This window comes from Oncorhynchus gorbuscha, linkage group LG08, assembly GCF_021184085.1.
Source record: "Oncorhynchus gorbuscha isolate QuinsamMale2020 ecotype Even-year linkage group LG08, OgorEven_v1.0, whole genome shotgun sequence".
NCBI classification, from domain to species: domain Eukaryota; kingdom Metazoa; phylum Chordata; class Actinopteri; order Salmoniformes; family Salmonidae; genus Oncorhynchus; species Oncorhynchus gorbuscha.
The window spans coordinates 37,350,906-37,366,933 of NC_060180.1; the positions used below are offsets into that span (position 1 = coordinate 37,350,906).

Below are 16,028 nucleotides of genomic sequence, written 5' to 3' on the forward strand. Positions count from 1 at the left end.
AATTCTCTCCTTCTTTCTTTCTCTATCTTGGAGGACCTGAGCCCTAGGACCATGCCCCAGGACTATCTGACATGATGACTCCTTGTTGTCCCCAGTCCACCTGGCCATGCTGCTGCTCCAGTTTCAACTGTTCTGCCTTACCATGCTGGTCATTTATGAACATTTGAACATCTTGGCCATGTTCTGTTATAATCTCCACCTGGCACAGCCAGAAGAGGACTGGCCACCCCACATAGCCTGGTTCCTCTCTAGGTTTCTTCCTAGGTTTTGGCCTTTCTAGGGAGTTTTTCCTAGCCACCGTGCTTCTACACCTGCATTGCTTGCTGTTTGGAGTTTTAGGCTGGGTTTCTGTACAGCACTTTGAGATATCAGCTGATGTACGAAGGACTATATAAATAAATTTGATTTGATACACATTGTTGGATAACATCATGGAGCAAAAAAAGTTATTTAATAACGGAATAATTGTTTTAAATTCTTACATTCCACCTGCAACTAACGATGGGAGATTAGAATACGCTGATAACTTCCAAGTTGAGAGGAAGTAAAATTATCGCCATGTAATGGTTAGTTGAAAAATTGCTGCCGATGCTTTACACTAGCTAACTAGGCAGGGCAAACCCGATCTGGTGACTTCTGGTATATCATCAAAATCAATCAATCGCAGAATGTTTTTGGACTCATCCACCATTGGAAAGTAATGTTGAAAGGTGCATTTAAATTCCTAAACCTTAAAGCATTTGGTATTTATGTTCAAAAGCTCCAATAAGTTGCTAGTGGTCATCCAATGTGATGCAACAGTAACAATAGATTTTCCCCTCAGATTTTGTGGCGCACACAATAAGGGACGTGTTTTTCATTGGGGAGGAGGCGGTGTGACAGCCAATTGTTGGGCATGGGCTCAACTAACTCGCTAATAGCTAGCTGAGATACCTAGCTGACAGACATGGCAGAGGCGAGGGGCAAACGACCTGACCTAGCTGCAACTACTCCTCAATCTAAGCTAAAGAAACCTAGAAATTTGGAGAGCAGACAGGCAAAAAGGGAAAGCGATAGAACCGGGCCAAGACGAGAGTAAACCTTGAATTTGCGCTCAAACAGTGGAGAGAACGAAGGGAGTTGAAAGGATTCATGTCAGGCCTGCCGGAAGGGTACCATATGAGGGAGGAGGATGTCTTCCCGGTAACACACAGCGTTGAGAATGCCTGTAATGACAACAAGCTCAGTCCCGTGACGCTGTGACACACCACCCCAGACCATGACGGACCCTCCACCTCCAAATCAATCCCACTCCAGAGTACAGCCCTCGGTGTAACGCTCATTCCTTCGACAATGAACGCGAATCCGACCATCACCCCTGGTGAGACAAAACCATGACTCGTCAGTGAAGAGCACTTTTTGCCTGTCCTGTCTGGACAAGCGATGGTGGGTTTGTGCTCATAGGCGACATTGTTGCCGGTGATGTCTGGTGAGGACCTGCCTACAAGCCCTCAGTCCAGCCTCTCTCAGCCTACTGCGGACAGTCTGAGCACTGGTGGAGAGATTGTGTGTTCCTGGTGTAATTTGGGCAGTTGTTGTTGCCATCCTGTATCTGTCCCGCAGGTGTGATGTTCGGATGTACCGATCCTGTGCAGGTGTTGTCATGCGTGGTCTGTTTGAAGTCGGGTGATTGTGGAGGCCAGGTCATCTGCTGCAGCACTCCATCACTCTCCTTCTTGGTCAAATAGTCCTTACACAGCCTGAAGGTGTGTTTTGGGTCATTGTCCTGTTGAAAAACAAACCAGATGGGATGGGGTATCGCTGCAGAATGCTTTTGTAGCCATGCTGGTTAAGTGTGCCTTGAATTCTAAATAAATCGCTGACAGGGTCACCAGCAAAGCACCCCCACACCATCACACCTCCTCCTCCATGCTTTACGTTGGGAAATACACATGCAGAGATAATCTGTTCACCCACATCGTGTCTCACAAAGACACAGCGGTTGGAACCAAAAATCTCCAGTTTGGACTCCAGACCAAAGGACACATTTCCACCAGTCTAATTTCCATTGCTTCTGTTTCTTGGCCCAAGCAAGTCTCTTCTTCTTATTGGTGTCCTTTAGTAGTGGTTTCTTTACAGCAATTCGACCATGAAGGCCTGATTCACAGAGTTTCCTCTGAACAGTTGATGTTGAGATGCGCCTGTTAGGGTCTTTCATTCCTGTGGCGGTCCTCATGAGAGCCAGTTTCATCATAGCGCTTGATGGTTTTTGCGACTGCACTTTAAAAAACGTTAAAAGTTTTTGTAATGAACTGGATTGGCTGACATTCATGCCTTAAAGTAAGGATGGACTGTCATTTCTCTTTGCTTATTTGTCCTATTCTTGACATAATATGGACATGGTCTTTTACCAAATAGGGCTATCTTCTGTACACCACCCCTACCTTGTCACAAAACAGCTGGTTGGCTCAAACGCATTAAGGAAAGAAATTCTGTTAATTGAAATGCATTCCTGGTGACTACCTCATGAAGCTAGTTCAGATAATGCCAAGAGTGTGTAAAGCTGTCATCAAGGCAAATGGTGGCAACTTAGAAGAATCTCAAATATAAAATATATTTTGGTTACTACATGTTTCCATATGTGTTATTTCATAGTTTTGATGTCTTCACTATTATTCTACAATGTAGAAAATAGTAAAAATTAAGAAAAACCCTTGAATGAGTAGTTGTTCTAAAACTTTGACTGATAGTGTATATTGCTAGATATAAAGTGAAATGTTGCTATTTAGTTGTAAATATGTAGGATTGTTTTGATTGTTTTCAAGCCCTAGCCAACACATGACTCCAATCATCAACTAATAATGTTCTTCAGTTTAGAATGTACTTACTTTAATCTGGTGTGATAGTTAATTCTATAGACAAAATACTCACCAAATATTCTTCTCTCTTTCAGCTAAAGGAGACTCAAAAGTGTCTACGTCTACGCATAGAAACCTGCAAAGGACTACACGGACATCCCAGAACTTCAGAGAGCAGTTTTGAGAAGACTCTTATTTGGAGCTACTTAAGAGAGTGATCCTTAGAACAGATGACCCAAGACTCCCTGAAGTGCCACCACCAACGCCTGAGCTGCTACAACTTTGAGAGCAAGTCGCCAAGTAACACAGGGTGCAGTAAGCACATCTTTGAGCTGGGAAGAACCGGAGCTTTCCCTGTTTTCAGACGTGTGAAAACCTAGAGTACTCAGAATAGTTGTTGAAAGAGCTGGGGGCCTACAACCAAACATAAATAAGGGAAGTTTGTGCGGGCAAAAACTTGAGAAACAATATATGTTATAGTCTTTATTGTACTTTTGGAAAGGTTTTAGAATGATTTACTAAATCGTGTTCTTTGCCTGGATATCTATGTTCTTGACGGTTTACACTTCAAATTAGCAGACCTACCAGTTGGTAGATATACAGGAAGGCGGATGGACTACCCTGGTGTAAATACTAAACAAGTCAGTCCTATATATATACAGACCTATATATTTTTATCAACTTTTTTTGATTTCACAATATACAACACACAAGGCAGGATCACGATACAAATACTAGCCGACAAGACAACACTAACATAAAATACAACTATTTACATACTGTAACGATGTGCGCTGAGAGTTTGGGGAGCAAGTTCAGGGAGTGTTTTAATATAATAAACAGAACATAATACAGAACATAATACAAAACAAGAACCCCAACAGCACACAGACATGAAACTGAAACAATGACACCTGGCGAAGGAAACAAAGGGAGTGCTATATATAGGGCAGGTAATCAAGGAGGTGATGCAGTCCAGGTGAGTGATGACACACAGGTTCTCGTAACGATGGTGACAGGTGTGCGCCATAATGAGCAGCCTGGTGACCTGGAGAGGGAGCACATGTGACACATACTTTCAGGAGTCAATTATTTGCGTGCACAATATGACATTTACAGAATAGAAGTAGAGTTTACAATAAAAAATATTCTATATTATTCTCAGAAAAGAACATTCCCCCCCACTCCCCTACCATGTGGGTCCATTGCCTGGTCAAGAGTTGTTGATATCTGATAGAGTTTAGCATAATACATCCAATGCCTCAACTGGATTTGCCCGAGCTTTGTTTATCACGGCCACTGACCGCTCTATACGAACAATATCTTGAAAATATGGTAATCATGTTTGAGTCGAGAAGATTGTAGGGGTAATCCAAGCACTAAGGATAACCTTTTTTGCAGCTGTCAACCCCGCTTAAATTATTATTTTCTGAACCAGTTGCAATAAAAATTAAGAGTCATCATTCAACAAAAATAAATGGTGGATCTTTGTTCCCCATTTTTGTAAGGAAATCTGAAACGTGACCAGAACTGGCACACCACAGGACATTCCCAAAACATTAGTGCATTAGTGTTCCAACACTATTCGTACGGCATCTATCACGTACTGGAGTAGGAATCAGCTTCATCTTAAAATGTCTAAATGGGGTTGCATAACTTCTATGTAAAAGCTTATAATGTATAAACTGGTGTGCTGGCTTCTTAGAGATAACAAATACATATTCCCAAATGGTATTCCAGAACAGGTCGTGCACCAATCCCTGCATTACACGGTTCCATACTAGAGTGACACCCAATGTAGAGCATTTAACAGACAGTACGAGTCCGTTTCATTGTGCATGTTCTTCCACTTAAAAAGATGAGAGAGGCCTGTAATTTTCATCATAGGTACACTTCAACTATGACAGACAAAATTTGAAAAAGAAATCCAGAAAATCACATTGTAGGATTTTTTATGAATTTATTTGCAAATTATGGTGGAAAATAAGTATTTGGTCAATAACAAAAGTTTATCTCAATACTTTGTTATATACCCTTTGTTGGCAATGACAGAGGTCAAACGTTTTCTGTAAGTCTTCACAAGGTTTTCACACACTGTTGCTGGTATTTTGGCCCATTCCTCCATGCAGATCTCCTCTAAAGCAGTGATGTTTTGGGGCTGTTGCTGGGCAACACGGCCTTTCAACTCCCTCCAAAGATTATCTATGGGGTTGAGATCTGGAGACTGGCTAGGCCACTCCAGGATCTTGAAATGCTTCTTACGAAGCCACTCCTTCGTTGCCAGGGTGGTGTGTTTGGGATCATTGTCATGCTGAAAGACCCAGCCACGTTTCATCTTCAATGCCCTTGCAGATGGAAGGAGGTTTTCACTCAAAATCTCACGATACATGGCCCCATTCATTCTTTCCTTTACACGGATCAGTCGTCCTGGTCCCTTTGCAGAAAAACAGACCCAAAGCATGATGTTTCCACCCCCATGCTTCACAGTAGATATGGTGTTCTTTGGATGCAACTCAGAATTCTTTGTCCTCCAAACACGATGAGTTGAGTTTTTACCAAAAAGTTCTATTTTGGTTTCATCTGACCATATGACATTCTCCCAATCTTCTTCTGGATCATCCAAATGCTCTCTAGCAAACTTCAGACGGGCCTGGACATGTACTGGCTTAAGCAGGGGGACACGTCTGGCACGTCTTGTGCATTATTCATTAAAATGACAATTGAATGCTTAGATAACCGACGCAGAAAAAAAAAATGTTTTTTTTTTTTCAAAGAATTAAGCATAATGATTATGGTTCTAAATTGCATGAAAAATCTGTTTCACTTGTTAGAAAAATGGTACATTCTCCAACACCCCCTATGCTCACGTAATTTGTGCCCCCTCTAAATTAATGGGTGCATGACACCCCTGCCTACCCTCACCCTGTACTGAATTGTTACAAATGAATGTTTGCATGCATGGTACGTTTATGCATAATATTACATAACATAATGTTTGTTTTTTTAAACGCATTACATTACGATTCACAGTGCTCAGACATACTTACGTTCTCTCTCCCATAAAGTGGCCAGTCTTCTTCATCCATCTTTTTGATCCTCTTTTGTCACAAATTCTTTTCCCTAATCTACTCCTACCCTCTCCCTAGCCCTGACTTTCCAATGCTGACCCTTGGACAACATAGTCAGGTTCATTTTGTATTTGACATCCCTTGTCTGTCACGAATGTTGAATAAAATTTCATTTGAACTTACTCTACACTGACTTTGTCCTTTAGTGAGTAGAAATGTGAGACTAAATATCTACAGAAAAGTATTATTAAACTGACTTGAAAACACGGGTCTCCGTGTGTGGCTATCACAATTTCTTTGCTCATCATCTAAGGCATCTAAGATGGAAGTACATGCAAGCAATACATTTATACTAACTGAAGTAATGTAGGTGTTTACATTGTTTCGTGCATGTGCCAGGTGCTCGAAATCTCAACGGTAACTACCAGTGTTTGGTAAGTCGTTTTAATAATACTTTCCTGTGGATATCTTTTCTCAAATTCCTACCCACCGCACAGACAACTGGTAGAGTAAGTTGAAAGGACCTTTGATTCAACATTCGGGCTTGTAAGAGCTTGTGAGAGGAAATGTACCAAACAACAACCAAAAGGTATCACAGTCTGTCAGGCAACGCTCTCCCCAGCCCTAATCTCTCCCTTTCCCCATTCATCTTTCCCTATTCAAATGTCATTTTACCCTCCCTCTCCTCCTTTCATTCATTCTTTCACCATCTTCAGCACCCTCTCCCTTCTCTCTGTGGTACTCCTCTCTCAAATCCTCCCTGTCTCTGTGGCTATATCCTTGGGCAGTGATGTGAAAGAGGTCCACACAGTTCCCTGAATATGCATCCCTGTGTGTGGCCCTGTACACAATTTCTCTGGCCAATGAGATTGCCTCCTCCTCACTCAGGCTCCACCGAACCCCTCCATCCAGTACTGCATAGGCATAGGGCGAACCTGAGCCCACTGAGAAAAACTTTCCCTGCAGACGGGTGCCGTCACTGCACACATAGAAGAGCTTTGGGCCACAACGATCACTGGCAAGGGATATTGTCAGGTTCCCGTCAGTTACTGCATGTCTTGTTCTGTCACTGGCCCTGCCAGTCAAGTCATCCTGACTACAAGACTCACTTGCAGACATTCCTGTCTCTTCAAGGGGTACTTTTGCTGGAGAGATGCTGTCTCTGCCTGATCCTATCCTATCAACTTTTTGTTCCCTGAATTTCTACACCCTAACCTCCTCTACATCCGAGCCAGATATAATGGCTGCCACACACACATCAGTCCCCTTAAATGGTTCCAATATATGAGAGAGGAGCTTGGCAGAGCTAGTGATTGACAAGCGGCAGCCGTGGCGTAGCTGGTAAAGGGCGGATCTCTCTAGCCAGGATTCTCACTGCCTGAAGTGGTGACCAGTAAATGGGAGTGGATGGGCAGTATCTTCTGGACAGAGGGACAGGAGACAAGACCTGAGCAGCTGGCACGTGTGTCTGCCGCTGCTATAACACCTCCTTGGAACACAAAGGCCAGGGTAGTGGTTTCGTGAGACAAAGGGAATGGGTGGCGGGTGGGCGGTGATGGAGAGGTGGACAGGGAGGAAAGGGACGAGTGTCTGTTGTCACAGAGGAAAGGAACAGAGCTCTGAGGGGTTGGTATGAAAGAATGCAGAGGGACCCCTACACCTCTCTCAGATTTAAATCCACCCCAACCAAGGCTCCTGTCCATCAGCCATGTCCAGGAGAGGAGTGGTATCTCCCATAGGTCTAGAGAGTGAGGCAGGAGTGTTCCACCTGTGAGACATAGGGGTGTCCTGAAAACTACAGACGTCTTGTAAAGACATTGGGATTGTCTCTGGCTGACGGATTGTGGTTGACATCAGTACAATAAACGTTGATCACAAAACAGACTCAATGTCCCGACAAAACAGATTCACTGTCCCTTGAGTTTGAGTAAAAGGTTGATGCTCAGTGCAATCTCTTAACAGGGAGAGGCGGTAGAATTTAACAGCTCAGAGAAACCCATAATCCAGAGAAACTGTCCATAGGACTATTTCTCTCCCAGTGGAATCCATGACAGTCTTGCTTAGTATTGACTCTACCCAAATACAATGACAGTGAAGTTGAAGTATTTTTATATAGGGGACTGACACACACACACAGAGACTCTGTTTTTACAAGCATTTCGCTTGATTTGGCGATATATGATAGTGCTTCTGTTTTGATGGTGAGTAAATATGATGCAGAGAAGCGACTCTACAAACACTAACTTACAGGGTCTATTCTGCTGAATCAGCAGAAAGAGGAAGTGACCGTGCAAGAGAGGCAAACAAGCCGTCATCCTGACAATCAAATAAACCGTCTCTACCCTCCGTTCTATTGGCGAACATTCAATCACTAGGGAACAAAGTGGACAAGCTCCGCTCGAGACTATCCAATCAACAGTGCCTGAAGAACTGTCATTTTCCATGTTTATTGGAGTCGTGGGTGAACCAGGACATGGATAATATATATTGAACAAAAATATAAATGCAACATGTAAAGTGTTGGTCCCATGTTTCATGAGCTGAAATAAAAAATCCCAGAAATGTTCCTTAAGCACAAAAAGCTTATTTCTCTCAAATGTTGTCTTTCTGTTGGAAGAGTATTTCTGTCTATAATGAAGCCCTTTTGTGGGGAAAAACTCATTTTGATTGGCTTTCCCTCCCCAGTGGGTAGGACTGGCTGCCAAGTGGCCCTCCCAGGACCACCAATGGCTGCACCCCTGCCCAGTCATTTGAAATCCATAGATTAGGGCCTAATTCATTCATTTAAATTGACTGATTTCCTTATACAGTATGAACTGTAACTCAGTAAAATCGTATACATTTTTGCATGTTGTGTTTATATTTTTGTTCAGTATACACCTCACTGGTTTTTCCATGTTTGTACCAGGTTTTCCTCTAGAATTTTGCCTTTGCTTAGCTCTATTCCTTTTATTTTTATTATTTAAAAAACTCTCTAATCCTTGCCGATGACAAGCATACCCATAACATGATGCAGCCACCACCATGCTTGAAACTATAAAGAGTGGTACTCAGTGATGTGTTGTGTTCGATTTGCCCCGAACATAATGCTTTGTATTCAAGACATAAAGTGAATTACTTTGCCACATTTTTTGCAGTTTTACTTTAGTGTCTTATTGCGAACAGGATGCATGTTTTGGAATATTTGTATTCTGTACAGGCGTACTTCTTTTCACTCTGTCAATTAGGTTAGTATTGTGGAGTAAATACAATGTTGTTGATCCAGCCTCAGTTTTCTCCTATCACATCAATTAAACTCTGTAACTGTTTTAAAGTCACAATTTACCTCATGGTGAAATCCCTGAGTGGTTTCCTTCCTTTCTGGACACCTGTATCGTTGTAGTGACTGGGAGTATGAATACACCATCTACCAATAGGTGCCCTTCTTTGCAAGGCATTGGGAAACCTCCCTGATCTTTATGGTTGAGTCTGTATGAAATTCACTGCTCGATTAAGGGACCTTACAGATAATTGTGTGGGGTGCAGAGATGAGGTAGTCATTCAAAAATCCTGTTAAACACTAGTATTGCACACTGAGTGAGTGCATGCAACTTATTATGTGGCTTCTTAAGCTTAGGCTTGCCATAACAAAGGGGTTTGTTACTTATTAACTTATTAACTCAACTCTACTTTCCAGAATGTATTCTGGGAATACCCGGGGTATTAAACATTTGACTGTAAGTGTTGAACAGTTTCATCTATTTCCTCGGGAGATGGTACCATTCAGCTTGTCTTGGGATGACAAAGAAGGACTTCAACAAAGCCAAAGTAGAAAACGATTGGAAAGGGACTCTTTGCTGTTAAATTAGAAACGTATAAATAAATGGCTGTTGTGCCTTGTAACTGATGAATGTCTGTTGAATGTCTGTGTTGTGTGAATATAAAACCAACTTTACCTCGGTCTCATACCTCTCCTCCAAATGTCCCACTGCGTCCCTTACAGCCCGCTTGCTTTCAACCGCAGCTAATTTATTTTTCAATCTCAAGGCTCAATCCCTCTACTCATCATTTCTGTTGAAACCTCAGCTTCTTCAATTTATTAAAACATGGCATAATTAGAGTGTCATCCAAAAAAAAAAACACTAACAACACATTACCATTCACATACTGTCAACCCTCACCAAGTTGACATCAATCCTCCTTATCAATATCTTCATCAGCTGCAAAATCTGGATCCCTACAAATCAGCTTGGCTAGACTATATGGACCCTCTCTTCCTAAAATTATCCGCCGCCATTGTCGCTACCCCTATTACTAGTCTGTTCAATCTCTCTTTGTATCGTCAGAGATTCCTAAAGATTGGAAAGCGCCTGCGGTCATCCCCCTCTTCAAAGGGGGGAGACACTCTTCACCCAAACGGTTACAGACCTTTATACATCCTGCCCTGCCTTTCTAAAGTATTCAAAAGCCAAGTGAACAAACAGATCACTGACCATTTCGAATCCTACCATACCTTCTCCGCTATGCAATCTGGTTTCCGAGCTGGTCACGGGTGCACCTCAGCCACGCTCAAGGTCCTAAACGATATCATAACCGCCATCGATAAAAGACAGTACTGTGCAGCAGTCTTCATCAACCTTGCCAAGGCTTTCGACTCTGTCAATCACCGTATTCTTATGGGCAGACTCAACAGCCTTGGTTTCTCTAATAACTTCCTCGCCTGGCTAGCTACTACTCAGATAGAGTTCAGTGTGTCGAATCGGAGGGCCTGTTGTCCGGACCTCTGGCAGTCTCTATGGGGGTGCCACAGGGTTAAATTCTCGGGCCGACTCTTTACTCTGTATAGATCAATGATGTCTCTCTTGCTGCGGGTGATTCTTTGATCCACCTCTACGCAGACGACTCCATTCTGTATACATCTGGCCCTTCTTTGGACACTGTTAACAAACCTCCAAACGAGCTTCAATGCCATACAACACTCCTTCTGTGGCCTCCAACTGCTCTTAAATGCAAGTAAAACTAAATGCATGCTCTTCAACCGATCGCTGCCCACACCCACCCGCCTGAATAGCATCACTACTCTGGACGGTTCTGACTTGTGAATATGTGGACAACTACAAATACCTATGTGTCTGGCTAGACTGTAAAATCTCCTTCCAGAATCATATTAAGCATCTCCAATCCAAAATTGAATCTAGAATCAGCTTCCTATTTCGCAACAAAGCCTACTTCACTCATGCTGCCAAACATACCCTCGTAAAACTGACTATCCTACCGATCCTTGACTTCAGAGATGTCATTTACAAAATAGCCTCCAACACTCTACTCAGAAAATTGGATGCAGTCTATCACAGTGCCATCCGTTTTGTCACCAAAGCCCCATATACTACCCACCACTGCGACCTGTATGCTCTCGTTGGCTGGTCCTCGCTACATATTTGTCATCTGCACATCTATCACTCCAGTGTTAATTGCTAAATTGTAATTACCTCGTCAATATGGTCTATTTATTGCCTTACTTCCTTACTTCATTTTCACACACTGTAAACAGATTTTTCAATTGCGTTTTTGACTGTACATTTGTTTATCCCATGTGTAACTCTGTGTTGTTGTTTTTGTCACACTGCTTTGCTTTATCTTGGCCAGGTCGCAGTTATAAATGAGAACTTGTTCTCAACTTGCCTACCTGGTTAAATAAAGGCTAAATAAAAAATAAATACCTAGTTAAACTGCAGTTGGCCCAGAACGGAGCGGCACGTTTTGCTCTTAATTGTAATCAGAGATCTGATATAAATATTATGCATGCCATTCTCTCTTGGCTAAGAGACTGACTGCCTCACTTCTTATTTTTAAAAGAAACATTAAAAGTGTTGAAAATCCCAAATTGTTTTCATAGTCAACTGACACACAGCTCTGACACACACACGTATCCCTCCAGACATGCCACCAGGGGTCTTTTCATAGTCCCCAAATCCAGAACAAATTCAAGAAAACATACAGTATTATGTAGAGCCCTTATTGAATGGAACTTCCTTCCATCTCATATTGCTCAAATGAACAGCAAACCTAGTTTCAAAAAAACAGATAAAGCCACACCTCACTGCACAACACCTATCCCCTATTTGACCTAGATAGTTTGTGTGTATGCATTGATCTGTAGGCTACTTGTGCCTTTTTTAAAAATGTATGTAGTTCTGTCCTTGAGCTGTTCTTGTCTAATTATGTTCTGTATTATGTTTCATGTTCTGTGTGTACCCCAGGAAGAGTAGCTGCTGCTTTTGCAACAGCTAATGGGGATCCTAATAAAATACCAAATACAAAAACGTATTACCTCGAAATCGCCTCGGTATTCATGTTGAATAAATTAACCTTTCAATTTGAACTAAACAAGCTGCTAAATCGTTCAGTTTACATCTTAAAATAAACACTGGCTGCTGTTTCTAGCTAAGCAAACCATGGCAATAGTTGAATTACAAATCAGAAACCCAGATTTTTGTAAGTACCATAGACACAATGCTATTGAAATGACAAGTAAATCCTGCAAATAACCCAATTATAATGGTTTGCGGTCTTAACGTCTGGCACGTAATAATGACATAATTACCAGAAAAGTCTTTCTTTGCAAAGATTTAACATGCGCAAAGGGGATTTAGCGGTCATCGAGTTTCCATTGATTTGGTGAGGTCAATAAAAGCAGATTATATTTTCACTTGTGACATAATGAAATTCCTTTATTACATCACATTTGCTCCACAGTGATTATTCATTTGATGGAAAAACCTAAATCGTTTTTTTTACGTCATTACATTCCGTCTTAATTCGCTCCAACTGTATGGAAAAAGGTTTTATTCGACAAATCAGGCCTTATGGGCAGTTTTCTTTAAATGTATTACCCGGACTGAGAAAATCCCATAAACTTTATAATGTCATTGGGCAAGTCAATTCCCGATATTTGGACCAAAAGTGGACATACGCCAACCTTTACCTCCCAGATCCTGTAGACAGTCCTATAATGCTTGAACCTGATCTCTATCAAACGATCCATAAAGAGAACACTCTGAACCTTTCAGAAAACGTTGTACACCCCTTACGTATGTCTACGTATGGGTTGTTTAAGTTGCATATCATAATTATTCCCATTATTACTTTATCAAATCTCTAGTAATCGATTATACACACATACAATTCATCGTGTTTTCATATCTTCACAGAATCCATATATAACATTAGAAATTCTTAGGTACTCGCATCAACCACTCCATGTGCGTTTTCAACGACTCTCCGCCGCCACCAAGCAGCTCTGCAAACATACTCCAGGCGGAAGCCCAAAAACATTGGTTTCCCGGACATCAAGGACTCCCTAGCCTCCCAGAAAAACCTATATAATTACCACTACTTCCCATACATATAAAATAAACATCCCGCGCTCCATAAAACCCTGTGATATTCTATGATGGCAGTGATGGATGGAACCCCAAGATAACATTATGTATGGAAACTAATTATCCACATTTAAATCAGCTTATTATACACATTCCTATATCTTATTATCCAAACTTCAGATTCACACTTATTTCCACACTCACACAACTCTCATATCACAATTTACACAGTACTGTTCCCAAAACACACTTAATCAATTAGTTGTTTTTTTACAATATTTTTATAACCTGCAGGAATATTTTCTAGTTTCTATCTCAGGGTAACTTCCTGGGATAAGCAACTCATACATTTGCATCTTACAATACTAACCCATGTTACTGCAATGCATCACGGCCATACCATGTAGGACTCCAAATAATTCTTACTTCAGCACAGTAAGATCACGACTTCCTATTTATCATGACAATACTATGAGGATATCATAACCTTAAAATGGCAGTGCCTTCAGGACTCCGTATCTCTTATTTCTAAAATGGGGTTTGGTTCAAAACAAATACAGATGCTCCTTATTATCTTATAGAATATCATTGTAATGCATTCTCTAATATCTCTGTAGTGCTTTTGAGTCTATACAGGTCTCTAGCCCACAGAGGACTTTCTCTTTTAGGCCTTGACTAGTCCTCACAAGGTCTAGTTATACATCCGGTACACACAGCTTTGGATGTCATCCACCCTCAGGTTCTAGTTATACATCCGGTACACACAGCTTTGGATGCCATCCACCCTCAGGTTCTAGTTATACATCCGGTACACACAGCTTTGGATCATCCACCCTCAGTTTCTAGTTATACATCCGGTACACACAGCTTTGGATGTCATCCACCCTCAGGTTCTAGTTATACATCCGGTACACACAGCTTTGGATCATCCACCCTCAGGTTCTAGTTATACATCCGGTACACACAGCTTTGGATGTCATCCACCCTCAGGTTCTAGTTATACATCCGGTACACACAGCTTTGGATGTCATCCACCCTCAGGTTCTCATCCGGTACACACAGCTTTGGATCATCCACCCTCAGGTTCTAGTTATACATTCTTTGGATGTCATCCACCCTCAGGTTCTAGTTATACATCCGGTACACACAGCTTTGTAGGTCATCCACCCTCAGGTTCTAGTTATACATCCGGTACACACAGCTTTGGATGTCATCCACCCTCAGGTTCTAGTTATACATCCGGTACACACAGCTTTGGATGTCATCCACCCTCAGGGTTCTCAGGTACACACAGCTTTTATCATCCATCAGGTTCTAGTTATACATCCGGTACACACAGCTTTGGATGTCATCCACCCTCAGGTTCTAGTTATACATCCTTTGGATGACACACACAGCTTTGGATGTCATCCACCCTCAGGTTCTAGTTATACATCCGGTACACACAGCTTTGGATGTCATCCACCCTCAGGTTCTAGTTATACATCCGGTACACACAGCTTTGGATGTCATCCACCCTCAGGTTCTAGTTATACATCCGGTACACACAGCTTTGGATGTCATCCACCCTCAGGTTCTAGTTATACATCCGGTACACACAGCTTTGGATGTCATCCACCCTCAGGTTCTAGTTATACATCCGGTACACACAGCTTTGGATGTCATCCACCCTCAGGTTCTAGTTATACATCCGGTACACACAGCTTTGGATGTCATCCACCCTCAGGTTCTAGTTATACATCCGGTACATACAGCTTTGGATGTTAAACGTCAGATGGCAGTTCACCCAGAACCCAATTTCTTTTTAAATACAATTAATAATTGTTTCCATGAAACGTCAGTCTCACCCTATTTCTCTGTCTCTGTTTGAAATGACGTATCCATTCCACTGACGCTCCCAGACAGGCGGGGGATCCAGTCTGCTCCGTCTAGTGGAGTATGGCTTTCCCGGCTGCATCTAATGCAACTCCTGTTGTACAGTTAACCTGGATTCCCCCTGGAACAATCAGCAAAATTAAGATTATCATTCTCTCCTTGTCGACCAAATATTGTTGTGGAATACTCTAAACAAGTGAGAGAGACTTTGTCATTTCTTCAATCAATCATCTTTATTTAATATTGACTCATTATTGCAGTAATTAATCTGGTCGATCCCACACTCTTGAGTGTTGGACCGAGAGCTCCCTGCTAATGAAAAAACATATGGTAAACATAGAAACGGCTTAGTCATGGCTGGTCCCACACCTCCTGTGCAGATCAGGGCATCATATAAGCCACCTTGGGTTCATTTTGTGGTTAACTGCACCCGGTGTTGTTTTACCACCCACCCAGCTTAGTTTCCCAGATGCAAGGCTGATTAGAAACAAAGAGGGGTTTGTTCTACTCCAACAGGCTATCTCTGTCTCGGGTCACACACACCAACTCAGTCTATGGAATGCAGGCTGTAGGTTCTATCACCAACCCAATCATAAATCAATTGCCAGCGCCGAAGCCCCAGAGACCCAACTCAATTCCACAGGCACAGATGAGAGAGTTCTCATCAAACCTTAGTTGATGCAGAAACAGTATTATAACATAATCTTGTAATTTTTCCACCGTACTCCACACTGTCATCCCCCACCTGGACAAGAGGGACACACCTATGTGATAGTGCTGTTTATTGACAGTGTGGAACACCGTAGTGCTCTTGAAGCTCATCACTAAGCTCAGGACCCTGTGACTGAACACCTCCCTCTGCAACTGGATCCTGGACTTCCTGACGG

At 42.1% G+C, this 16,028-nt stretch overlaps 1 protein-coding gene across 1 annotated transcript in view; it reads right to left on the reverse strand.

The window, feature by feature from the left end:
* Positions 1–16,028, reverse strand: part of psmb11a (proteasome 20S subunit beta 11a) — a gene marked incomplete at its 3' end in the record, with an annotated part of 23,941 nt that continues 7,913 nt past the window's right edge. Inside the window, 5 exon segments of the mRNA XM_046357728.1 lie at positions 1–26; positions 6,625–6,997; positions 7,115–7,252; positions 7,254–7,278; positions 7,280–7,495. Coding sequence (XP_046213684.1) covers positions 1–26; positions 6,625–6,997; positions 7,115–7,252; positions 7,254–7,278; positions 7,280–7,495 — 778 coding nt within the window.